Source organism: Myotis daubentonii, chromosome 5, assembly GCF_963259705.1.
Source record: "Myotis daubentonii chromosome 5, mMyoDau2.1, whole genome shotgun sequence".
Classification (NCBI taxonomy): Eukaryota; Metazoa; Chordata; class Mammalia; order Chiroptera; family Vespertilionidae; genus Myotis; species Myotis daubentonii.
The window spans coordinates 33,513,894-33,539,660 of NC_081844.1; the positions used below are offsets into that span (position 1 = coordinate 33,513,894).

The following is a 25,767-nucleotide window of genomic DNA, read 5'->3' on the forward strand; positions in this document are numbered from 1 at the left end:
GTGGGCTCAGCCTGGTTTAGGATTTGGGTTTGAAAGATGGGGGTGAGCCATCTCTGTTCCTCCTGCTCTTTGAACTGCCAGGCTCTGCAGATGGGCTTGGTGGCCTGAATGGAGGTGACAGAGAGGAACTCAGGAAACCTCGATCATGGCTACATGGTGATGATGGGATCTCTGGAGCAGGACCCTGGGGGTCCAAGCAACCAGACCAAGGACATGGACGGGGGAGGTGTCTGGGAAGCTTTGGCCGGGGCTGGGGGCGCGGTTGAGGCAGGAACCCCCGCCCACCCCCGCGTGGCCTGGGCACGGCAGGAGGGGGCGCCCGCGGCCCTCCCGGCGCTCGGGAGGGACAAAGGCTGGAGCCCCGGCCCCTCCTCGGCGGGTGCGGTGGCGGCGACGGCGGCCCGTGCTCCGAGAGTCCGCGCGGCCGGGCCGGCGCCCGGGGCGACCCCGGCGCCCCGCCCGCCGCCGCCTGACTTCTCGGCGCCCGAGGTCGTGCGCGCCCAGCCTGGGGTGGCCGGGGATCTCGAAGCGCCGGCGCGCCCTCCTCCCGCCCGCCTGCTCCGCGGCGGCGGCGGCAGCAGAGGAGGCGGAGACGGCTGGCAGGCGGCGGCCAGGCGAGCGCGGCGGCCGGACCCGGGCCATGGCGCCCGCGCAGCGCCCGCTGCTGCCTGTGCTACTTCTGCTGCTCCTGCCGCCGCCGCCGCCGCTGCCCTTAGCGCGCGCTGAGGACGCCTCCCGAGCCAACTCGGACCGCTACGCAGTCTACTGGAACCGCAGCAACCCCAGGTGAGCACGGGTGGGAACGGGGCGCTGGGGGACCCCAGATGCCCTCCCCCCGGGCCCGGCCTCCCCACCCTGAGCTTGGGTGTCCCGTCCCCCAAACTCGCTGTTTCTGGAGTGGCGGGTGCCCGGTCCCCGGGGAGCCCCCAGGGAGTCCCGGCACCCCCGGAGTTTGGGGTACTCGTGCTACTCATGCATTCCCCTTCCAGGGTGTCCCACTGCCATGCAGTCTTGGGGACTTGCGCCTGCATGTCCCAGAGCGCCGCCATCCCCAGGAGTTTGGGGATCCCCTCTGGCATCCTCAGAAGCTGTGCAGCTTCCTAAGTTCCTTTCCAGACTTGGGGGACTCCATCCCTTGAGGCTCTCCAGGGAAGGTAACCCTCTTTCAGAGTTGGTGGGGCTCCCTCGGGACCTTGGCACTGAGCTGCACCTGGAGATGGGGGACCTTGGCCCCCTGGGTACACAGGTACATCCTGCCAGCAGGTCCCCAGTATAACTTGAGGAAGTTGGAATGTACTTTCCTACTGACCCAGGTCCACCTGCACTTTAGGGTTTCAGGTCCAAACTTTGTAGGTCGGGGGAGACTGAGGTACCTAGGGAGCTGGGGGTCAGTCCCAGGAGTCTTGACCGGTAATACCCTTGCCAATCCTAGTGTTTGATGGGAGGAACTGAGGGGCAAAGGGGATGAGCAGCTGGCTCAAGGTCAGGCAAGGGAGCAGAGCTGGGGCAGGGACCCAGGTGGGCTCTTTCCTAGCCTGCCGAGGTGCCAACGCCTGCCTGCCTGCCTGCCTGCCTGCACAACCTCCTCAGTGCTGGGTGCTGAGTAGAATCTGGGGGGCAGCAAAGTGAGAACATGAGAAAAGTTTGCTGGTGACTGACCACATCCTGGACATAGCAGAAGCCTCTCTCTGGGCTGGCCCTGAGTCTTAAAGGTTGGAGTAGTCTAGGGGTCCCATGGAGATAGGGCTCCAAGGTCCCATGGCTTTAGTACCAGCTTCAGCACTCATGGTCGCTTTCCCATGGCGGCAGGGCTGTACATGGGGGTCTTAGGTGGCCAGCCTCCCAGCTCCCTGCCCCTCTGCCACTGATCACTTTCTCTTCATTTCCAATTCCTGCCGTGTGCCTTTCTAAGCCTGCCGTCCCCCCACTGTTCCCTGCTGTCCTCAAGTCTTTGGGCCGAAAGTTGCATAAAGGGCAGTCTTTGAGGCAGGCTGTGGGACAAGGGTGGCCAGTGTCCGCCGTGGGGGCAGGGAGTACGCCCAGACACTCCCCTCAGTTGCCCAGCTGCAGGGTCGGACCCTGGAGCACAGGATAGAGACCCCATGCCAAGGAGGGCTGGCCAGGCCACCTTGGACCCCTTCCCCTTATCACTGGCCCCGCTGGTCACATGTGGGTTTGATTATGGTTATTCCCTGAAGCTGGCTGAGCAGGGAGCCCAGCAGGCAGTGCTTCCCGGCCCAAGTTTTTGGTTACGGCTCCAAAATCCCTGTCCCTGTCATGGCCTGTCCTTTGTTCTAGCAAATGCCAAACACATGAGGAGCTGCAAACAAACCAGGACGAACCAGGGTGAACTGGGACAGATGGGGGTCATTGGGGCAGCCCTCTGCCCATTCTGCCACAGGGCTGTGCTGCTGGCAGGATCCTGCCAGGGAAAGGAGGTGCCCAGTCCTGGCTCTGCTGCCACTTGGTCACCACTGTTGCTGACCCAACAGCCCCGCTCTGAGGAGCCGCCTAAGGGGATGGCCTTGCTTGTCTGGTGCAGACCCTGGCCGGCATACCTTTCTCACCTCCCTCTCATCCTCCTGCCTGGGGTGTCCCAGGTGGGAGGTGACCCCCCCTGACAGCTTGTGATGGGGGTGGGGGTTGGATGGGACCAGATCGGGACTCCATTCATTGCTGAAGTTGGGAGCTCTTCCAAAGGGGACCTTGGTGCCTGGGAACCCCTTGGGAGGTTTAGTGCCCAGGGGTGGCTGGACTGGAACCTGTGCCCAGTAATGGGGTATCTCAGAAGGAAGGGTGGTGCTGGGCCGCAGGGTCTGAAGGCACCCAGGAATGCAACTTTCCCAAGGGCACCCAGTCCAGGGACCACAGCCTGGGGAGGGGCACAGGGTCGGAGAGCAGGCCTGAAGAGTGAGGTAGTCCCAGGAACAGAGATGAGAGACAGGCCTGGTTGGAAGAGCCAAGGATGGGGTCAAATCAGAGAGATTGGTGGCTGTGGCAGGCTGAGGAGACAGAAACGAGAAGAGGGGGTGGGGTCACTGAGCCTGAAAGAGGCACACACAAAAGGCACTGTGAGGAAGGGGACAGAGCTAGGGCTGGGCAGCTCGAGGCGGGGACAGACAGGCAGAAGAGCAGAGCATGAGCGGCGGCTGTGCTCAGGTGGAGATGGACAGGCACTGGTGGCATTGCGGTGAGGCCAGCTGCCCTCGCATGGCTGGGCCTGGTACCTACACTGAGGTAGTAAGTGTGTAGCTTTTTCCCAAGTTATGTGCTCCTGCTGTGCAGATATTTCCTTTGGCCTGCGGACTTAACAGAAGAGGGAGCGTCGCACCTACCTCTACTGCTGTCGTAGGGTGGGGTCCTGTCGCCAGTCCAGCCACCCTCCCCTGGCACCCCCACCAGCTGCTGTCCATTGCTGGTGTCTCTGAGCCTGTCCCCAGCTGGGTTGCACTGGGCCAGGGTCCTGGGCCAGCTGCCCTCACCCGGCCTGGCCATTGGCCGAATGTGGGCCTACGTGTGCATTTGTGCACATGGTGGGTGCAGGGGCTGCAGGATGTGTTTGTATGTGTTGAGGTGTGTTCTTGTTCCTGACATACAGGGGGTCCTAGGGACCCCGGGAGGTGCATGTCTGTGTGGCAGGGTGATACATGTGCCTACCTATGTATGGCGGCCCTGGCTTGTTTGCACAGGTGTCTATGTGATTATGCCCAGAGTGCACACGTGTGGAGGGTGTATCACACATTTGCAGGAGTGTGTCTGTGTGTGGAATGTGTGCGGTGTCTGGGGGGACATATGCCTATCTGCATGTGCATATTTTTTTTTTAATATATTTTATTGATTTTTTACAGAATGGAAGAGAGAGAGATAGAGAGTTAGAAACATCGATGAGAGAGAAACATCGATCAGCTGCCTCCTGCACATCCCCCACTGGGGAAGTGCCCACAACCCAGGTACGTGCCCTTGGCCGGAATCGAACCCGGGACCTTTCAGGCCGCAGGCCGACGCTCTATCCACTGAGCCAAACCGGTTTCGGCTGCATGTGCATATTTGTGCATGGAGAGAATGTATGTGTTTGTGTGTGGTGTGCACATGTGTGTCTTTAGTGTGTCTGTTTGTGGAGAGCACATGTGTGTCTGCATGTACAGTCTGGCTCTGGCTGTCCCAGGGCCTCACTGATGGTGGCACAGTATGCTTCCCTGCCCACCCTTCACCTCCTCTTTGGGCCAGGTGGGTCCCTGCTGATCCCTCGGGTCCCATGCTGCCTGTGGTGTAGAGCAGCGGTCACCAACCTTTCGGACCTCACGGACCACCAGTGGTCCGCAGACCACAGGTTGGCGGCCGCTGGTGTAGAGGGTTCCATTGAGGTTGACAGCGGGAACCATGCAGGGTACCTGCCAACCCTCATACTCCCCACTTGACTGGAACACCTCAGCCAGACTGGACCCAGCCTTGCCAACCTGGGTGGGGGCTCTGGGCTTAGTCCCTACCCCTACCAGGCATCTCGGGCTTTTGCCACCCTCCCCTGGGCCTCCAGATTACCCACATTTCCTCTCTAATGGCCTGGTGGGAAATGTGGGTTTGGGGAGGGTGTTCCTGTAGTGTAGGTGTGGGGCCTCTGTCCCAATCCCCATCCCTGCTGGCCTTGCCTGGGCCTCTGGGGGAGGTGGCTCTGAAGGGGCAATGCTGTATTTTGCCGCATGAGGCTTTTTTGTTTTGTTTGAAAGAAACTCACCCTCTGACGCTTGCGGGGCTTGGAGAGCGAGATCGATGGGTCTGGGGGCCTGGGGCCAGAAGGTGGGGTCCAGTAGGCGTGGGAGGGTCTGGACTTGGATTTATGGATCCTAGAACCCTAGGTGTGATCTCAGGTGGGCAGCTTGGCTGCTCTGAACCTGTGTCTCCTCCATGAAGTCGGGGCTGGCAGGCTATGCCCCTCAGCCGATGGCAGTAGGAGTCTTTTTAAAAAAATATATTTGTATTGATTCAGAGAGGAAGGGAGAGGGAGAGAGAGATAGAAACATCAGTGATGAGAGAGAATCATTAATCAGCTGCCTTCTGCACGACCCCTACTGGGGATCGAGCCTGCAACCCAGGCATGTGCCCTTGACCGGAATCGAACCCGGTACCCTTCAGTCCGCAGGCCGACGCTCTGTCAACTGAGCCAAACCAGCTAGGGCACGTAGTAGGAGTCTTAAGGGGCACAGAGAGGAGAAACCGAGGCAGTCCCTGTGGGCAAGAGGAGGGGCCTGCAGGCCCCCAAATCCACAATGATAGTGATGTTCCAGGAATAGGTGACATGGCCAGCCATGCCCCACCTGGGAGGGAGCCCAGGCCCCCACCAGGTGGGAGTGCCTCAAAACTGCTCCATTCAGCCCCCTCGCACTGCTGTCCCCACCATGCTGCTCCCATCCTAGATTGATGTGTGAGCACAAATCAGACTGAACTTGGCGGCCAGCCAGACCCCGCTACAGGTGCACACGCCTGTCCCTGCACCCACCTGGCTATTGTAGGCACTTGGTCTCCCATGCCTCAGTCTCCCTGTCAACCCAAGGATGTTGGCTTCAAAGGGCTTAATTCACTGCACAGGTCAAGTTGCCCCCTCGCCCAGCCCACACCCCAGCCATGCAGCCCCCTAACCCACCCACCCTCCATTTCACAGACCCAGATTAAGTGAGTCATCCAAGGGCAGGGGGAAGCGGGCTCAATTGGGCATCACCCCTCTCCAAGAGGCAACCGGGTCTGGGGCTGGCCAAGGAGTGTCAGAGACACTGCGTGCATTCTGGGGAAGACAGGCCTATGCATCTGGGCCATGTCTTACTGAGACTGAGGCCCAGGGCTAGAGCTGATTCTGTGTCCCCTCCCCACCTATTGTGCCCACCCTGTACTCAGCGAATCCCCTGCAACCAAAAGGCCATACATGTTGTGTCCAACCCTGCATTACTTGGGGCCCTAATTTCCCCTGAGGCCCCACCCAGCCGCCCAGCCCTGGTGGCCAGGCCTCAGATGGAGAAATGTCTTCTTGGCCCCTGGAAAGCCTAGGGGTGGGCACTGAGGCCTTAGGGACCTCACTGGGAGCAGCAGGCAGGGACAAGTGGGCTCTGCCCCACTAGGGTGCCAGATGGGCACCCAGGGCCTGGGCGTGCCACCCACCTCACCAGAGCCTCAGCTTCCAGTCTGGGAAGTGCCCCCACCATTTTGGGTGAGATCCTTAATTAGTTGTTTTTCTATTAGCTCCTAATGACTTGACAATTGCCCAATTGGAGCTAATTAGCAGCTTGCCAGGTGGTTGCGGAGAGGGGGCAGTTGGCAAGGTTGGGGTGGCCATGAAGGGCAGGACAGGGAGCCCTGGTCAGTGAGGGATCACCCAGGGCTGGGAGGGCTGCCTAGAGGAGCAGACTTTGGCAGGGTGGTCTAGATGGAGGCAAAGGTGTGGCTGGTGGGGGTGGGGGCGGGGGTGGGGATGGGAGCAGGAGGTCTGAAAGCCTGGGGAACCCTCTACCTAGGAAAGATCCCAACTCAGTCACTAACTCCTTGGTGAGAACTTCTGCTCTATCTGCTGCAACCACAGAGTATCTTCGTATCAAGCTAAGGCCCCAGTGGAGGAAATGCAGGCTTTGTATTGCATGCACCAGGAACTGGGCCCCAGGCTCCATTTTGGGGCTGGGCCTCTCTAACACCTAAACAGGGGTGAGGCGCCTGCCCTTGGCTTGCTACCCAACTTGGAACTGGGAATTGTGTGTGTGTGTGTGTGTGAATCCTTACCTGAGGATATTTTTTCCCATTGATTTTAGAGAGCATGGACGGGAGGGGGAGAATTAGAGAGAAGCATTGATGTGATTCAAATCGATTGGTTGCCTCCTACACTTGCCCCACCCATGCCCCAACCGGTGCCAGAGAAGGAGCCTGCAACTGAGGTATGTGCCCTTGACCGGAATCAAACCCACCATCCTTTAGTCCAAGGACCATAGCTCTATAGAGCCAAACCAGCTAGGGCTGTCACTATTTTAAATCCAGGAAGGGGAAAAATGGCCCATTTAAGGGGGCTAGGGGTGGGGCTTCTCTTGGGACTCGCCTCTTTTCCCCATGTGGGGGCCACTTTTTGCTCTCCAAGACTCTAACACCTTGAATCCTTGGCCTTGGTTTGCTCAACAAATATGTATTAAGCACCAAATATGTATAAGGTCGGTGTGGGTCACCAGGAAGGAGCGGAAAAGGAGGCCAACCCTCATTGTCCAGGAGGGCAGACAGCGGGCTATGTAGAGGTAAAACTATGATGATATCGTAATGAGATACATGGTAAGGTTGGGGAGGCAGGGGAAACCATTCCAGGCAGAGAGACGAGTGTGTGCAACAGCCTGGGGTGGGAACAGGAACAGCCAAGAGGCTGGAAGGCAGGCAGAGGGTGATAAGGGGGCGTGTGTCAGGGCCACACGGGCCTGGTGGGCCTGGGAGGGCAGTTTGATTCTGAGCAGTGGAGAGAGTTTTGAGCCATTGGATCACAGAGTCCGACTGACATTCAGAAAAGAGCCCTGGGTTTTGGGAGACAAGGAGACGGGCTGACCTGGTGGGTACAGATGTCTGGCTTCTGAGCCAGCAAAGAAAGCAGCCTTGGTCTCTAATGCTTTTCAGAAGGTGAAGAGAGAATGATGGTAGCATCTGGTGCAATGGGAGGGAGGGGGTCAAACGTAACGGGGGACACAGGCAGAGGTGGAGGGGGAAGAAAGGGTCACGCCGTGGCCCCACTTTCCCAAGTCCATTCTGGTCTCAAGAAAGCCCAGCAGAAAGCCAGGCTCTCTTTCAGGCTATGTGTGCATCCCCGGGCATTGTGCCAGGGACAGGAAGGGGAACTGAGGCCCAGAGGTGTTGGGGGCCAGGATGGCAGCCCTTCCAGCCTGGCACCCCCTCCTTACTCCCCCCCAGGGCCCTGCATAGGTACTAGCCAGTCCCCAAGTGGGTGCTTGGCTGCCTGCCGCTGCCATCGATTGGCTGATCAATGGGGCTTTCAGTGGGGCCAGGAAGGAGTGAAAATGACTCTTCAAAAAGCCTGGAGCAGCTTCTGCATCAATCAAGCCCAAGGGGCTGAAGGACAGACAAGGCCTGGATAGCCCTGGGGCAGCCTGCGGGATGGGCAGAGTTCAAGGCTGACCTGTCTCAGCCTGACCCTGGTCCCAGCCCGATCCCCCTTCCTGAGGCTAGCTGCCAGACACATTTATTCTACAAAAGCCTTCCCACCTCTCTGGAGGTGGAATGAGTTCCCGAACCCTGGACAAACCCAATAGAATGGGGAAGAGGCTGGGGAGAGTCTGCTCCTTCCTGTTCCCAGAACTGAAATTCTGGGAGCCTGGATCTTAGTGACAGACTTGAAATCACTGCTGTAGTGATGGATGGGGAAGCTGAGGCACAAGTGAGCAGGGTCTTCTGCCTGCCTCATCCCCACTCCTGGGGGGGTCCTGCCCTGCCTGGTGCAACATCTCAGGGGGCCAGCCCCTACCATCAGATAATTCTGTTGCCCCCTCAGGTGCCAGCTGTGCCAGTTAGTGCTCCTGGCATGGGGGTCACATAGAGCTCCCTCCCACGGGCTGGGGCTGCTAGCAGGGTGAGCACAGAGTGGCGGGCTGGAATCCCAGCAGCTTGCACCCTCCCTGCTGCCCACCCTTTTTCCTTGCCTATACAGGGAGGAAGAAGATGGCTGCCTGGGGGAGCCTACACTCTAAGCACGGTGCTTAGGCTTTTCATGTGCTAATAAGCCCCTCTTGGGAGGCCCCCCTGTTGTCTCCTTCTGCATTTACATGACAGGGACCCTGGGGACCATGTCTGGAAGATCTAAGAGCTTCTGGTGCTGTAACCCGAGGTGGTGATGGAAGGGGAGCTGCCCAGCTGACCTCCATCCTCCCAAGACAAGGCTGGGTCCAGAGGGCCTTCAGCGGCCAGTCTAAAGGGACCTCCCTGGCAAGGCCGGGGGTCCGGGCTGGGAGGCGGAGGTGTCATGGGTCGGGGAACCGGGCGTAGTGACCAGGAGCTTGGGGGGCAGCTGCCTGACCCTGAGGCTCCGATCTGGGGTCACGGGACGGAAGGAGTGAAGCCAGGACACCTCTGAGCTAGGCCGAGGGGGTGCCTGAGGTGCTCTTCACTCCGCCCCACCACCTGCGGGGACACTGAGGCAGCTTGCCCAGAGGAGGCCAGAACTCCGGGCCTGTGTCCCCACGCCACCTTGGGCCTTCCTGGCCGGCGGATCTGCAGGAGGAGAGCCAAGGAAGCTGCATCTGATGGGCAGGATGGGGGGTTATCTGGAGGAGGGGGTGTCGAAGTCAAGCCGTAATAACGTTTCTGGAGAAGGACTTCCTGGTGGGGGAGCAGCTTGTGTGGAGCCTGTTTGCCAAGAGGGGCCCAGATGTTGGGCCTGCGGGGTGGGGATGGGGGTGGTGTGTGTGTGTGTGTGTGTGCGTGTGTGTGTGTGTGTGTGTGTGTGTGTGTGTGTGTGTGTAGACGATTCCGAATCACTTGGTACTTGCTCGTTTGCATGTTGCCCTGAATGCGGTCCCTCCCCCTCAGCTCCACCACGTTGAGGCCACGGGCTCAGGCGCCTGCCAGCTGACCGGTCTGCTGGGCCAGGGACTTGCAGGGTGGGGCGTGGGTGCCAGACCGGGGACCGTGGGCTCGCACCCTCGAACCTTTCTCAGCTTCCGCCTAGCGGTCTCCTAAGACCGCCCCCACCCCGTGCTGGTCACACCCCCGCGCAGACCACGCCCCTCGCGTTTCCATCCCTCGGCCCCCGCCCCCGCTTTGGCACGTCCCCTCAACTCACCCCGGACCACGGTCTGCTATGGGGCCCCGCCCCGAGCTCACCGCCGGCCCCCGATCCAGGTTCCACGCGGGTGCGGCGGACGACCGCGGGGGCTACACGGTGGAGGTGAGCATCAACGACTACCTGGACATCTACTGCCCGCACTACGGGGCGCCGCTGCCTCCGGCGGAGCGCATGGAGCACTACGTGCTGTACATGGTCAACGGCGAGGGCCACGCCTCCTGCGACCACCGGCAGCGCGGCTTCAAGCGCTGGGAGTGCAACCGGCCCGCAGCGCCCGGGGGGCCGCTCAAGTTCTCCGAGAAGTTCCAGCTCTTCACGCCCTTCTCGCTGGGCTTCGAGTTCCGCCCGGGCCACGAGTATTACTACATCTGTGAGTGGGCGGGCGGGGCCGGGAAACGGGAGAGGCGGGGGGCGGGGGGGCGGGGTCGAAAGCCAGGAGGGGGCGAGGGCCTGGGGTGGGGGGCCAGGGCGTGGTTTCCGCCCCGCTCCTTGTCCCGCACTGGCCTCTGTCCTGGGGTGGGGGTCAGCCTCTTGGGTGGGCTCGTTATCCTCCCAGCAAGCCCTGGAGGCCCACTGTCAGAGTCCCCATTTTGCAGATTGGGAAACTGAGGCTCAGAGTGCGGCGGAGAACATATATACATATAACCTCAGCCTCAAGATCAGCACTGGACCTCTGTTCTGGGGGAGCCATGACCCAACCCAACCGTCTGTCCCACACTGAGACCAACGCTGCCCACCCCCCAAAGCACTGAGGGGGTAAACTGAGGCACACTGAGTCTGGTGGGAGAGTGGAGCTTGGTCAAAGCCAGGGGAGAGAGCAGAGCCCTTGTTCTGCCCAGTACATCCTGTTTTGGGCAGGGATCCCGCTGGCCCTACCCCTGCCACACCATCCAACCCCTGCTGCGGGGAAGGGACCCAGCTCCTCAATATTCCGGCTCCTGTTGTGTCAAATTAAACTTCACAAGGCCCCTCTCCTCCTTTTCTGCTCTGTTTGGACCTCTTTTTAATTCAGGGAAGAAAGGGGTGGAGGCAGGGGGAAGAAAGTGTTTATATTCAGTCCTGTAATATAAGAAAAATCACATTTTCTTTCTGAGATAGGAGTTTCATAAAGACGATCATTGTAATTATTTGTCCTGTCTCTGTGACAGATGTTATTTTTATTATCTGCTCTTTATCTTCATCTCCCAGAGTAAGGGGCTTCTGGGGGTTGGGGCAAAGGTGGCAGCCGAAGACAAGAGGACAGTCTGAGAGGACAGGTGGGGACAAGCCTGGCTATAGCTCTGGGTGCCCACAGCTGTTTACATGTGTGCTCCCTGCCAGCCCCCTCCCTTCTGATTCGTGGCTGAGCTGTGGCACCATCCCTTCCCCGCTCCAGGGCCCATGTCATGTTGGCCAGGAAGCAGGGATCAATAATGGTGACTTTTTAGGTGTGAGACCCCATGTATTTCCACGTGCATATGACCTCTGTAGTGTGGGCTCCAGGAGAAGTGGAATCAGCTCCCCTTCCAGGGTAACTGGCTTCTGTTGTCTCCCAGGTGGAAGTAATCATTTTCACAGTATCTCCTGTGTGCCCGCTGAAGCCTAGATGGGGGTGATTTGTCAACAGTAACCCGGAGAGCAGGGATTTGCTCCCATGTTAATCGTTTGGTTATACTGAGTTTTGGGTGGTCAATTGAAAACAAACATTTTTATCTATCACCTTTGAACCTTGCTCTGTACATGATGGAGCTAGACACAGACACCTCCAGTTTTGAGGCTAGAGTTCAGCAGAGAAGGTCAGGGGACATGTGCAGGAGGACTTCTGGGAAATAAGGGGGGGCACTGGGTCTGGGGCTTTGATGTATGATTAGGAGTTTTATGGGTGGATCCCCACCTGGGGTCAAGGAAAGGGTACCAGCCTGGGGAAAGGGGTTACTGTGCTAGGAGGTCTTGGCCACCCAGACCCCCCTGCCCCACTAACTCACAACCCATTTCTTCTAGCTGCCACACCACCCAATGCTGTTGACCGGCCCTGCCTTCGGCTAAAGGTTTATGTGCGGCCAACCAGTAAGTACTCAGGGAGTCCGGCAGGGTCCAGGACACCCTTGTGTCCTCATTGAGAATCCACCGAGTGGTCAGTAGAGTCAGGGGATGATCACAACACAGCCTACGAAGTCCCACAACCTCAGCAAGGGCAGGCTCGCCCTTGAGCCTCAGTTTCCCCATCTGCAAATCAGGACATTTCAGACCTTCAAGAGTGAAGGTTGAAACCCATTGCTAAGCACCTCACTGAGGCCATCACCCCCGGGTGTGGGCATCAGGGAAGTTTCCTGAGATGGACCAAAGGGCCTGTGTTCTGAGCTCTTGAAACACCATAGCCACAGCCACACCCAGAGACAAGGGGACTCCTGCAGCTCTCACCCGAGTGCCAGGGTTGAGACATTCAATGATCAGGTCTGGATAAGCCCTAGGGAGCAGATGGAGGGGTGGCCACTTAGGGAGGGGTCTGGGCTGCTGCTGACTGTTCGGTCTCCTTGTCCCCCAGACGAGACCCTGTATGAGGCCCCCGAGCCCATCTTCACCAGCAATAATTCGTGCAGTAGCCTGGGCAGCTGTCAGCTCTTCCTCAGCACTGTCCCAGTACTCTGGACCCTTCTGGGCTCCTAGTTCTGGCCCACACGATGCCGGCCCCACCTGGACGACCGAATCCAAGACCAAATAGAGACACCTGGCTCTCCCTCAACTGGTGCTGCCCCCACCTACAGGGGGTTTCTGCCTGCTCCAGAACCAGCCCCAATGACAAGGGACAGCCAACAGCCCCTGATGCCTGAGGGGCAGGGTGTCAGTACAGCCCCTGGCCAGACCATCTCCTCAGGGGCACTGGAGAACCTGAGAAACTATCAGCGATGTTGGGTTTTTTTGTTTGTTTATTTTTCATGGTTGGATCAGAAAGGCTTGAATTTTTAATTTAATTTATTCCTTGCTGTCGCCAGTGACTTTGGAAGGAAACACATTAGTTTGTGGGGGTGGTGGTGGTGGTCCTTGGCCCCCTGGGGGATGGGGATGGGTAACCCCTAGTCTGGTTGCTCCATTTGTTGGGTCCTGGCTGGAGACCACTGCAGACCCCCCAGATGCCCCAGGACAGGCCAGTATGAGGCAGAAGGGTAAGGGTGAGACCCCTGGATTCTGGCCCGGGACTCTGAACCCACCTCAGATTCTCGTCCCCTCAGCCCCACTCTCCTCATGCCTGGTGATTGTCGCCCAGAGTGGAAGCCCATGCTGTTTCACCAGAGTCCCCGGAGTTCCGGCCGCTCCGAATCACAGCTCCCCGCTGTGTTCCACAGCCTCTCACCATCTCCCCTGAGCCCAAGAAGACCTTACATTTCTGTAAATAGAGCCAGGAAGTATATACTGTGGTTTATTTTTACTGTATTCCTGAGGACGAACTGGACAGTTCCTTTTTTTCTCACATCTTCAGGGGGATCTTTTATTTTGGTGGGAGGGTGGGTGGACTTTTTAGAGTAGAAGCCACACTTTGCAATAAGCTTGTTCGTCGGTCAGAGCCCTCTCCCTCTACTCCGTGACTAATAATGTTTATAAGAAAAAAGAAAACAGGACACTACAAGATGGGGGGTGGACCTGCCAAAAAGAAACCCCTCCCAAAGACACTTTCATGAAGCAAACAGCACATTTATACAGATTTCATATTTCTACCCACCTTTCCTGATCTGTGTTTTATATATATTATATATAAATATATATGGTGCACAGCTGCTGGGAGACCACCAGGCGTGCCAGCTGGGGGGGCCTTTTGTAAGGGTTGGCGTGGGTGGTGGTGTTGCCTCGCCTGGAGCTGGCGACAGGGCCTCCCCCCTCCCGTCACAATCAGCTTTGGATTCTGTATTTTTTAATAATAAAATAAGCGTAAACCTCTAGCGTGTGCATCTATGTTAGGCCGGTGACCCTCAGAGGAGTGCTTTGAGCTAGTAATTTGGGAGTCAGGTCCTTGCTAGGGAGGGGTGTCCTGAAAGGACATCTGGGGAGGATCATGATTGGTTCTTTTGTTCTGTGCATCTTCTAGGCCGGCCCTAGAACAAGCATTTTGTGGGGCATTATATCCTTCCTTGCCACCCATGGGCCTGGGTTTCCTCCTTTTGAGAAATGGGAATAAGCCCCCTATCCCCCAGGGATCCCTGGGAGGATGGAGGGAGGACAGGCGGGGTCTGAGTATGCAGCAGGGGCTTATTAAGTGTCCCTTGGAGCACATGATGGGTTTCTTAGAAACCAAATTCTACCCCTGGCCATTTTGGCTCAGTGGATAGAGCCTCAGCCCGAGGATTAAAGGTTCCCAGGTTTGATTCCAGTCAAGGGCTCGTACCTCGGCTGCAGGCTCCATTCCCGGTCAGGCGCATGCGGGAGGCAACCAATTGATGTGTCTCTCTCACTTTGATGTTTCTCTTCTCTCTCTGCCTCTCCCTCTCCCTTCCACTCTCTAAAAATCAATGGAAAAATATCCTCAGGTGAGGATTAACAAAAAACACACACAAAAAGAAACCAAATTCTGTGACATCTCCATTACCGAGCTCTGTTGGTGTGTGACTTAGTTCCACCAACTGCCCCAGGCCAGGGCAGGGGAGTTTGGCTTCTCTAAATCTCTTTCTGGTTTTGCAGAAGGCATGGTCAGTGGGTTGTGGAGTCCCAGGGGCCTTCTCCCCAGTTTCGGCCTGGACGGAGGCACATGGCTGGGGGCTACCCAGCAGGGCTGAGAGTCTGTGTCTTTGAGGCTGCTCATGCCCTGGTGCTGTTCCTGGGACTGCAGTGTCTTGGGTATAGTGTGCCGAGAGGGAAGGCTCTCAGCTAATGAATTTGGCCGTGCTGAGCTCGGTGACAGGGGCTGCCTCTTAATGAGGCCAACAAACAGCACAAAGACCCCTGTGTGTTCCCTGCCTGCCCCCCGCACAGTGGCAGCGGATGGAGTGTGCCGAGTACCATGAGGGGGAACCCAGGGTCCCCCACCACGCAGTGAGGACCTCGAGGCTCCAACCCAGCCACAGAGTCAGAGGGACCTAGGGGGAGAGAATTAAATGCAGGAATCATGGGGCTGCATCTTAGCAGTTGATTTTGATTTTATTATTAAAAAAAAAAATCTCTATATATGAAACCCTAATATGCAAATAGACTGAACGGCATAACAATCAGTCGCTATGACGTGCGCTGACCACCAGGGGTTGCGTGCAGAACATGGCGGGCATCGGCTGCGGTGGGATGGTGGAGCAGGTAAGTGGGGGTGCCAGACCAAGGCGGGGTGCTGGTCGCTATCATTGGGGTAAGCCTCTGTTGGTTACTGATAGTTCTTTGCTCCTGTGTGCCCCGGTCCCGCCCCAGGCACCCCTGGCGCTGGCCCCAATTGCTTGGTGCCATCAGGAGATGTGAGCAGTGGCTGCCAGCCCCAATCGCCCCTGAGGGCTTCTCCACCTCCCCCTGCCTCTGAGGGGCAATCAGGGCAGCAGCCGCCGCTCTCACCCGCCGATGGTGTGGGCCCCAATCGCTCTGCTGTCAGCTGGTGCGAGTGGGGCCAGCGATGTCAGTGTGTGGGAGTGGTGGCAGTGGGAGCAGGGCTGCCAGCAAAGAGGGAACCAGGGGGCCGTGGCAGGAGGGGCCGGGCAGGGGCGTGGAGGATGGGCCAAGACCCACCCCTGTGCCCACCATAGCCTCACAGCCCACAGTTCCTTTCAAGGTGCACGAATTCGTGCACTGGGCCCCTAGTTAGATATAATTTACATATCACACCATCCATTCATTTAAAGTACAACTTCATAACTTTTAGTATATTCACAGGGTTGTGCAACCAGTACCCCTATGTAATCCCAGAACCTTCCATCACCCCTAAAAGAAACCTGTCCCCATCAGCAGTCACTCTCAGCCACTGACAACCATGAAGCCACTTTCCGCCTCTGGATGTGCCTGTCCCGAACATGTCACATGAATGGAATCCCACACCGTGTGGCCTTTTGTGTCTGACTTCCCTCACTGAGCATCGTGTGTTCAAGGCCCATTTATGCTGTAGTGAGTGTCAGGGCTTGGCTCCTTTTCATGGCTGAGGAGTATTCCAGTGTGCCCATGGGCCACTTTTGTTTATCTGTTCATTTGCTGAAGGCTTTTAGGTTGCTTCCACCTTTTAGCGATTCCAAGGATTTTTTTTTTATTTTTTTTAATATATTTTATTGATTTTTTTTACAGCGAGGAAGGGAGAGGGATAGAGAGTTAGAAACATCAATGAGGAAGCATCGATCAGCTGCCTCCTGCACACCCCCTACGGGGGATGTGCCCGCAACCAAAGTATATGCCCTTGACCGGAATCGAACCTGGGACTCTTCAGTCCCCAGGCCGATGCTCTATCCAGTGAGCCAAACCGGCTAGGGCCCAAGGATTTTTAAATTATTAGTTTTTTATTGTGTGTGTTAATCCTCACCTGAGGATCTTTTTTCCATTGATTTTTTTTTTTTTTTTAGGGAGAGTGGGAGGGAAGGTGGGAGTGAGGGAGTAGAGAGAGAGAGAGAGAGAAGAAAGAGAGAGAGAGAGAAACATCGATGTGAGAGAGACACATCAATTGGTTGTCTCCAAAATACACCCTGAGGTTCGAACCTGCAACCCTATGGTGTGTGGGCCGACACTCTAACCACTGTGCACACTGACCAGGGCAATATTACACATTTATAGATTGCAATAAGACAACCACTTATTATTTTTGAGATAGTTTTAGCACAAAAAATTTCCTTGGAGGCTAAATACAGAAATAGCTGTGTTCCTGGCTCAGGGCCTTGGCACTTGCTGTGCTCCCTGCCTGGTACATCACTGCCCGCCTCTCAGCTCCTTCAGATCAGGTCAGATGCCACCTCTTGACCTCCCTGGCCAAGTGGCCACTCACCCACACCCCTGGCTGTCAAACTCTGATTCTTGTCCATCTCCCCCACCGGCTGGGAGCTCGCTGAGGGTAGAGACCTGGTCTGTTGGGGCATCACTGGGACCCAGTGCCTGGCCACAGTCTCCCCTCAGACTTGTCATTTGCCACACGCGCAGACATGCATACATACTCATGTGTTGCACAGCCCCAGACGCCAGACACATTTGGAACCCAGGTTTCTCTAAAACCACTCCCGTCCCTCAGTGGCTGCTGATCATGGCCTCAGGGGCCACCATCAGTGTGCAGGGTGGCTACTCACTCCCAGGCTGCATTGTGCAGAGCTGGGCCCCAGCCACACGAGGCAATTGAAGGCCCGGGTGACCATCGGTTTGGGGCTGTCGGTATGTGGTCTCTGCGGAGCTCGTCCACCCTGGAGGTTCCAGAGGAAAGTTACTTCCCTCTCCCGGTGCCCCATCTTGGGCAGGGAATCCAGGAGGCGGGGCGGGGAGTCTGAGCTTGTCCTGCCCTTCTGGCTGTTCTTGTGGAGCCATGCCTCTCTCCTGGGCCCCCTCAGTTCATGGCCGTGTTAGCGTGGGGGCGGGACAGCCCCTCTGTCACAGGACAGGCGTCCCACAGCCCCTTCTCCAGCTCCTTCTCTGGGCCCCCAGTGTCCTGTCTATACCCCTGGGCCCTGTGCTTGGATCCCCCCACTGTGACCAGGAAGGAAGGGGCTCACCCCTCATTCCCAGGACTGGCTTTTAGGGGTGGGAACAGGCCCCTTGACCACAGCCACAGAACTGGAGGCCCCCATCCCCCCACCCCAACTCAGAGGAAAGGCCACAGTCCCAGCAGCTCCAGGCCTCCCACCTGTTCCTCCCAACATCTTCCTACTCTCTGGGAGGCTCCCACCTCCCAACTCCCGGCCTTTGCTCCAGCAGTGCCCCTGCCTGGACCCCTCACCTCCTTTCGGCTTTCCTCACATGCCCCTCCTCAGACCCTCTTGCCTCCTCCATGGTTTTCTTCTCTGGCATTTATTCATCAGCCCTCAGGCATGCCCCATATTTTCTTTATTTATCTCAGTTTCTTATGGTCGCCTCCTTTAGCCAGGCAGTCCCTGAGGGCAAGGATTTTGTCTGTCTTTGTCACTGCTATGCCCCCAGTTCCTAGAGCATATCTGGTACACAGTAGTCGCTCACTAAATGCTTAAATGCATGAATGTTGTATATATTTATATGGAAGCTGCATGATCAGAAAAGAGAATTGCATTTCCTGTGTCAATGTCAGCAACCCCAGCAAGCATCTACTGAGTGCCTACTGTGTGCAGTCAGTGCTGGGCCCTCCCTCAGTCTGTGGCATCAGGGGGAGGATGGTTAGGCCTGCTCCAGTGGCCTCTGAACACCATATTTGGGTGGCTTATGGGCCATGGGAAGAGACCACAGTGTTGGTGACCCTTGTCCAGGTTGCAGGTGGTTGGATGGCCATTAATGAACAAATACAATGTGAGTTTTTGGCCTGGGGCCTCTGAGGAGCCATAAATCACCGTGAAATGACTCACAAGCCAGAAATTAAGTGGCCCCAGCTGGGCTGGTGTGGTCGATGGGGCAGAGGCCATGGTGGGGGGGCAGGAACCCCTCCTACACACACACACACACACACACACACACACACACACACACACACACACACACCATCTCTCCTCACAGCTGCTGGACTGGCCATGCCATTATTAGAACCATACAGGTGATGATCATTAGGGCTGGGCGTGGACCACGGGCGAGGAATGCTGGGCAATCCAAGTGGTAGGATCGGCAGAGGCACAGAGAACAGACTGAAGGGCAGTTCAGGTATGTTTTCCCTCCACCTTTTCGGAGGCTGGGAGGGAGGGGAGGCCTGGAAAGCCAAGCAAAGGAGGCGGGTGCGGGGGGGGGGGGGGGGGAACGTGCTGCGGGGCACAAGAGGCTTTGGGGCAGGACTGGAGGCCAAGGAGGAGGAGTGGATTGCAGGTGGAGGGCTGCCGAGCCTGAGGACTGGGGCTGCCCCCAGCAGGAGTTGTCACCCAGGCGGGCACTGGACCCTCTGTGCCTCTGCACTGTGGTGAGATGATGGAGCAGAATCCAGTTGGCTTTGCCTTTCCCCCTGCTCTATGGTTGAGACCAGAGAGAGGGAGAGACCCCTAAGGGCCACCTACCCTACAGCCCCTGACACCCCCACCTATTGATCCAGAAATGGAGGCTGAGATGTCCAGAGATTATCACTGGGCCCTAATGGTGGGGGCACTGAGTGGTCAGGAGACCCTTTTTTCCTGTGCAGGTGGGAAAACTAAGGCCCCATCCGGCACACGGATCAAGGGGTGAATCCAGGGTGAGTCTAGGCCTCAGTGGGATTAGGAGTTGAGTCTGAGAGGGGCCTCAGACAGCCCCAGGGCATGAGACCAGGCCTCCCCACAACCACTAGCAGGTCTGGGTGGAGGAAGCCAGTCTGTATGCCGCCTCTTTTAGGAAACATTCATTTGTTCAGCCCGTCAGGCTGTGTAGGGGACCCCGGGCTGCCCTCTCTTGGGAGCTCTGGCCCAACTCATGGATGGGTTTGGGGGTGTAGAAGCTGCCACAGGTTCAAGTCCAGGACTCCCACTGCTGGCTGCATGACTACCTCTCTGGGCCTGGAGTGGAAGAAGCTTCCAGGAAAGTCATTTCCCCGCCCTCCTGCCAGCTCCCTCTGGAGCTCCAGCTCCCAAGGGCGCGCTGATGGAGGGCAGAGAGGTGGAGGAAGGTAAGGGGGTGTCATTGATGGCGCCTATGTGAGCCCCTCTCAACCTCCAAGCCTCACCCAGGGCCTGCTCCCATGCGTATTTTCATGATCCATTTCTGACTGTACCCAGGAGCTCCCCATTGGACAAGAGGGAGACTGAGGCAGGAGGCAGGCAGGTGGTCCCAGCACGGAGGGGTCCTGGGGGAGTCAGAGGAGGTGAGAGGCAGTTGTTCTGGCCTCAGGGTGGGGCAGGCTGGGAACTGGCTGCTCACCTGGCACCCATCTGTGGGCTCCAAGTGCTCAAAATCCTCTTGTGGATACTGAGGCTGGCAGGGGCGAGAGGGGGCGCAGGGCAGCCTGGGCTGAGGGTAGGGGCACCCCAACCAAGAATTTGAGATGGGCAGGGACCCCTGAGGATGTCTCTGTCCCCCAGCCTTTCCCCCTGCTCAAAGCCCTGTGGTAACTCCTCGGAGCCCTCAAAGCAAAGCCCGCTTCTGCTGCGAGGTCCCGCCCTCCCCACAACTCGCTGGGTTGGTTCCTCCCTGGGCAGCCTCCAGGCTGGGCCTACCCCCGCGCCAGCGCCTTTCCCTGGGCTGTTCCTCCCACCAGAGACTGTTCTCTGCTCTCTGTTCCTTAAAAGAACATCTCACCCTTCAGGTCCCAGCTCTGTGCACGGGGCCTCAGTTTCCCCATTTACAAACTGAGGGCGCGGGCTTTGGCCCAGCTACCTTCCCCCTCCAGGACCCCATTTCCTCAACTGTGCAAAGTTCCGTTCCCAGCTCAGCCTCTTTCTCCAGTGGGGTCCCACAGGCAGGGCAAGCGTTTTCCTTTCTGGGCCTCAGTTTACCCTTCAGCAATACTTGAAACCCACTGTACAGATGAGAAAGCTGAGGCTGGAAGATGGGCAGGTCAGCCCCAGGCCCCACAGCTGGGACCCTGAGGTGGGTGCCTGAGCTGCCCCTACGCTGGGGGTGGGGGGGGACAAGTTGGCCCTCTCTCCTCAGCCGTGCAGTAAGCCGCTCAGGTTCAGTATATTTATTCTTGGCCACAACCATCTGAAGTGTGCTGGGAGGAGTTGGAAGGACTGGCAGGGGCACCTGAGCAGGCAGGTGGGGCTGCTGGACCGTCCTTGTGGGTCCTTCTTAAAAGGTGAAAATTAGAGGCTGTTATTACCCTGACATTGGCAGGCGCCCCTGCATGGGCCCTCCACAAACCCACTCAGCAATGCCAGCCAGCCCCTCCGTCCCTTGCCTCTCCCGGCCAGGCGGCCAGGCGCTCCATTGTTACGGTTTGCATTACCCCAGCCGCGTGTTAATGACCCAGCACCACCCGGGGCCGTTATTAGCATCATTCATCGTGCACAGCCCAGGCTTCAGCTCTGGACGCCCTGTGGCCGGGGTGGGAAAATGAGGCACAGAGAGGTTCCTTAAGCTCTTGGCTGAGTTTCAGCACCCGCCTTCAGTGAGTGACGAATGACTGAAGTACGTTTTGGACATGGACTGCATATCAAGTGCTCTTTGTCACCAGCTAGGTAAGGCTGGAGGCACTGGCCTCATTCTCCAGTGCTCCCTCCTCAAGCAAGGCTGGGTTGTGGGGGTTGGTGGGGCACCCCAGGAGTCAGTGTGCTGGCTGGCAGGTCTTTAAATTAAAATACATATATATTCCAGATAAATAAATGCGATGCACATCCTGGCGACAGGCAGAATTAAGTCCCTTGGATGGGGACTGGCAATGAGGGGTATGGGGTGGAGATGTATCATTGGCTCTCAGCTCCCCATAGCCCCCCCATTCTATCCATGATTGTCCAGCACCCCTGCAGCCTGGTGAGGGTGTGGGAAGGAGTATAGGGGGTCAGAGAGTGAGGTCTGGGATCCCAGGCCTGAATTGTGAGGGCCAGGGTCCCATGGCCCTGAGTTTAAGAGCAAATCCAGCCCTGGCCAGTCTGACTCAGTGGATAGAACATCGGCCCGAGAGCTGAAGGGTCCCAGGTTTGATTCCAGTCAAGGGCACAGACCTTGGTTGCAGGCTCAATCCCTGGCCCAGGGGTGTATAGGAGGCAACCAAGTGATGTGTCTCCCTCACATTAGTGTTTCTCTCTCTGTCTGTCCCCCTCCCTTCCACTCTCTCTAAAAATCAATGGATAAACATCCTTGGGTGAAGATTAACAACAATAAAAAAAGAGCAAGTGCAGCTTTTTAGCGAGGTGCCCCTGAGAGTCAAGTGCCCCCCACCTGAACGAGGAGACCATGCTGCTCCTCAGGGCTGTGGTAGCACTGGGCACTGGGCATGGTGCAGAGCAGGCTGGAGTCCTGGCCCACCCCGGCTCCTCGCTGGCTGGGGTTAGCAGTGGATCTTTCTTGTGAGGCTCTGGCAGTCCCTGTCTTGTTGGGTGCCAGGGAGACCCCATTCCAGCACATGGGAAGGCCCCCATGGCGCATGCACAGCTGTGGAGTCCTCCCTGGCCCCTTCCCTCCACCAGAGCCCCAGTGGAGAGGGGGGAAGGGGTTGGGAAGGGAGCTTTCAACTAAGGAGCCGCTAATCGCCTGGCGAGGACCTTTCTGGGGTCCAGTAAATCTATTATGAAAAGCCTCTAAATGTATGTAAAACCGGCCTCAGACAATCTGGGGATTAGGCCTTGGGGAGGGGAAACCGCGATGCGGGCTGGCTGGTAGATTTGTAGAACTGGGGCCCCTGGAGGGTCGGGGGAAGTGGCCCACAGGGGTTGGGGCAGAAGAAGAGAGGTCTTCCTCGGTAGAGGCCAGCACCCATTTTATTTTATTTGTAATTTTTATTTTAAAAATACTTTTATTGATTTCAGAGAGGAAGGGAGAGATAGAAACACCAATGATGAGAGGAAATCATTGATTGGCTGCCTCCTGCACGTGGGACCGAGCCCGCAACCCAGGCACGTGCCCTTGACCAGCATCGAACCTGGGACCCTTCCCTCCGCAGGCCGACACTTTATCCACTGAGCCAAACCGGCTAGGGCAACCAGCACCCCTTTTATAGTTGGGAAAACTGAGGCCCAGACCCAGAATAAAGGGGCCCCTCCCAGGGTACCCTCAGACCCCCATCCAAAGGTGGACAGGGGTGCTGTTCACTGCCATTCCTTCCCTCACATATGGTGGTGGATTTTCCCATGGCTTCAGTGGGTCTGAAAGATCGGGGGCCAAAGACGGGGGGCCTTTGTCCTGACAAAGGCGCTAGTGAGCCCAGGTCCCAGCCAGTGAGGAGGAGTCCCTCTGGGGAGGCGTAGGGTCCCAGGGCTATGATTTCAGGGTCCCAGTGGAAGTCACCATGGAGAGGCCCACACCCTTCACCCAGCAGACACGCCAGGGAGAGGCACTGCCTGAGCCAAGGCTTGGTGGTCAGAGGGAGAAGGCTGAGGCTGGGATGGGAGGGGGCTAGCAGAGGGGATTTTATTTTCTTCTGAGAGCAGCAGGGGCTCTGGGTGAGCTTTTAGCCCAAGTGGCCCTGGCTTCCCTCCCAGGCTGCATTGAGGGAACGTTGACCCTAAGATCACCTTCCTCTGGAGCTCAGTTCCCCCAGCTCGGCCCCCGCCCTGCTTCACGGGTCCTGCCACCAGGTCCTGCTTAAGCTGTTCCCTCCTTCTGGGAGGTCATGCCCCCACCCCCATCCCCTGTGGAAATCCTTCCATTGGCTCCAGTTAGGTGCCTGGGGAGGAGGGAGAAGACATGCCCTGCACCCCCCACTAGCGGAGCTCAGGGCTACCCTGCGGTGGCCCTGACAGCAGAAGGACTGAGGCACCGGGCAGACAGCCGCTTCTACGGACTCAGGCACAGCTGGTGGGGCCTCTCCTGGGCCCCTGGCATGGTCTTGGTCCAGCACCTACGTGGACCTGCTGAGCACACCCAGATGCTGAGAAATGATCAGGCGGGTGATTCCCATGACTCAGCCGGGCCCAGCCTCCAAATTCCTTCGGGTCACAGGTGAGGCTGTGTGGCCGGGGCGGGGGTCGGGGCCTTTGTGGGCTGCCAGGCCTCGCTGCGTGTGTACCTTCAAGGATGTGTGTACCTTCAAGTGACTGAACTCGCTCATCATCATTCTCAGCGATGGCTCGGTGCTGTTCCCAGCATGGAGGGGAGTGATGGGGGGCTCCAGGTGACCCCCCCACCCCCGCCTGTCTACCAGTCAGGCCTGCCGGGCCCCTTCAAGTCGTCACAGCCCAGCAGCTGTAGCAGGGGGCATCATTCTGGCCTGTCCAGGATGGACTCAAGTGGAACTGACGCTGACCAGTGGGATGCCCCCACCGGCCCAGCCTGCTCACCTTGGGCCACCGCTGGGGCCCCCACCCACTGGCCCTCATGGACACCACAGCCAGTGCTATGGACCCTGCCTGGCCGAGACCGGCACAAAAAGCCATTGGACCCTCAGCAGAGATGCCCCCGTGCCCTGCCTCACTTTCCCCATCTGTAGCATGGGCATGCCTGTAGTGGCTGCCTGCTGGTCCTTTGAGGATTGAATGGGAGCTGTGTGAGCAGAGGTGGGAGGGTGGGCAGAGAGACTCCCAGGACTTTCCCAGGGGTGCTTGGCTGGTCCTCTGCCCATTCCCTCCGCTGAGCCTTTGTCCAGGAAATTCGATGTGGCAGGGAGAACGGATCTGCTCATGGCATGAAACGAGCAGAGGCAAATGCTGTTGACCCCTGACCTCGGCCCCCTAATCCCAGTTAAGACCTTCGCTGGGAAGGGGCCCTGCGAGATGGCTGGGGTGTGGCCCCTGCCCCAGGCTCTGAGGGGGGGCTTCCAGGTCGGGGTTGCAGGGGCTTGGGGGAGCACAGCTGCCCCACCGGCCACGTGTCTATCACCGCCCTGAAGAGGCCCACAGAGGAAACAGGGCAGGCAGTGCCCTCAGAAGCCCCCAGGCCTAGGGTAGAATTAGGCCCTGCCAGCTCTAGGCTGGGTGACTAGGGCCAGCCGCCACCCTCTCTGAGCCTCAGAACAGGAAGTTCACAGGAGGTCTGGCCTGACGTGGGAGTCAGCCCACAGCCATGCGGGGTCTCTGCTTCTAACCGGCCTTGGGCCTCAGTGCACTCCTCTGGGTTGGGGGATGTCTAAGGGGATACATGGCCCAGGGGTCCCCTCGCCTGCACCGTGGGGACAGCTTTCTGACCTGACCGCCCTCCCCTGCTACAGACTCCTCCATAGCTCCCAGGTCTTTGAGGCAGTTTTTCTGACCTGGACAAGGGCCACAGCGATGGTGGTAACAGTTCTGACCACGGAGCTTCATGACCTGAATTCAAATCTCAGCGCCCCCTCCCTTGGGGGAGCCGTCTTTCCTCTGGGGCCTTTCCCAGTGGACAAGGAGGATATTAACACCAGGGCTGTTTCAAATATAAAATGAGGGACCCCATTCGTCAGGCTGAGCCCAGGGCCGGGCATATAGCAGGCGCTCAACACATGCAACTCAGGGTGGGGCTGGACTTCAGCCCTGGTTCTGGCCCTAAGCTTGGGCCACCAGCAACAAAACCGCTGCCACCGACCCAGCAGGGCTAGCTGAGGAGCTGCTAAGACAGTTAATATCAGGGTTCGCAAACGGTGACATTGCCCGAGAAATGCGCCAGGAAGAAAGCGGTGAGTGAATGAATGAATGAATGAATGAATGAATAAAGGGAGGGAGGAGGTGTTCTCACTTGTGCTAGCTGTGGTGACTTAGCCTCTTGCCTTCCAGCTCCTTGGAGGCTGCTGCTAGAAGCTTCCACTGAAGCTTAAACTGTTCTCCCTCAATGGCTGGGATGTGTTCTCATGCTTGGGTACCCCTGGGTTCCCTGGAGGCCATGTGTCTGTTCCACCCTGCTGAGCCGTTCCCCATGATCCGTTTCAATTTGGCCTGCTCTGTGCCTCTGCAGTGTGACCCTCCCTGGAGGCCGGGTTTGGGAGGGGGAGGCAGTGGCTTTCACAGCCGACCCCACCATGTCCTGAGACCTGCCTCTGGTAACAAGAGGGGCCTACTGTTGCTCCCCCTTTCTGGTCCTCAGTTCCCTCAGGGATGGGGTGAGGAGGGAAGGAAGGGAAGTCTGGGGCCAGCCCTGTTTTCATCCAACCTCTAACTTTTCTTGAGAGCCAGCTGGATGCCTAGTCCTATGTTGGATGCCAGGGACGCAGTGGGAACCAAAGCAGACAAACCTGAGTTCAAGTTACTCAGGGGCAGGGGAAGAGCAGGGCGTTCCTGGCCGGGGAAGAGCAATGCAAAGGCCCTGAGGCAGCAGGGAGCGTCATGCTGCGGAGGAACACAGGAGCCCTGCGTGGTGGGAGCAGAAAAGGAGAAAGGGCCGAAACCGGTTTGGCTCAGTGGACAGAGCGTCGGCCTGCG

General features: G+C 57.9%; 1 protein-coding gene across 1 annotated transcript; it reads left to right on the forward strand.

Moving 5' to 3' along the window:
• The first annotated feature begins 123 nt into the window (after positions 1 to 123).
• EFNA2 (ephrin A2) lies at positions 124 to 13,719 on the forward strand. The gene is made up of 4 exons (XM_059697377.1): positions 124 to 786; positions 9,862 to 10,175; positions 11,786 to 11,851; positions 12,330 to 13,719. Exons 1-4 carry the CDS (start codon positions 641 to 643, stop codon positions 12,449 to 12,451), a joined length of 648 nt encoding a protein of 215 aa, XP_059553360.1. The 5' UTR covers positions 124 to 640; the 3' UTR covers positions 12,452 to 13,719.
• The last annotated feature ends 12,048 nt before the right edge of the window (positions 13,720 to 25,767 follow it).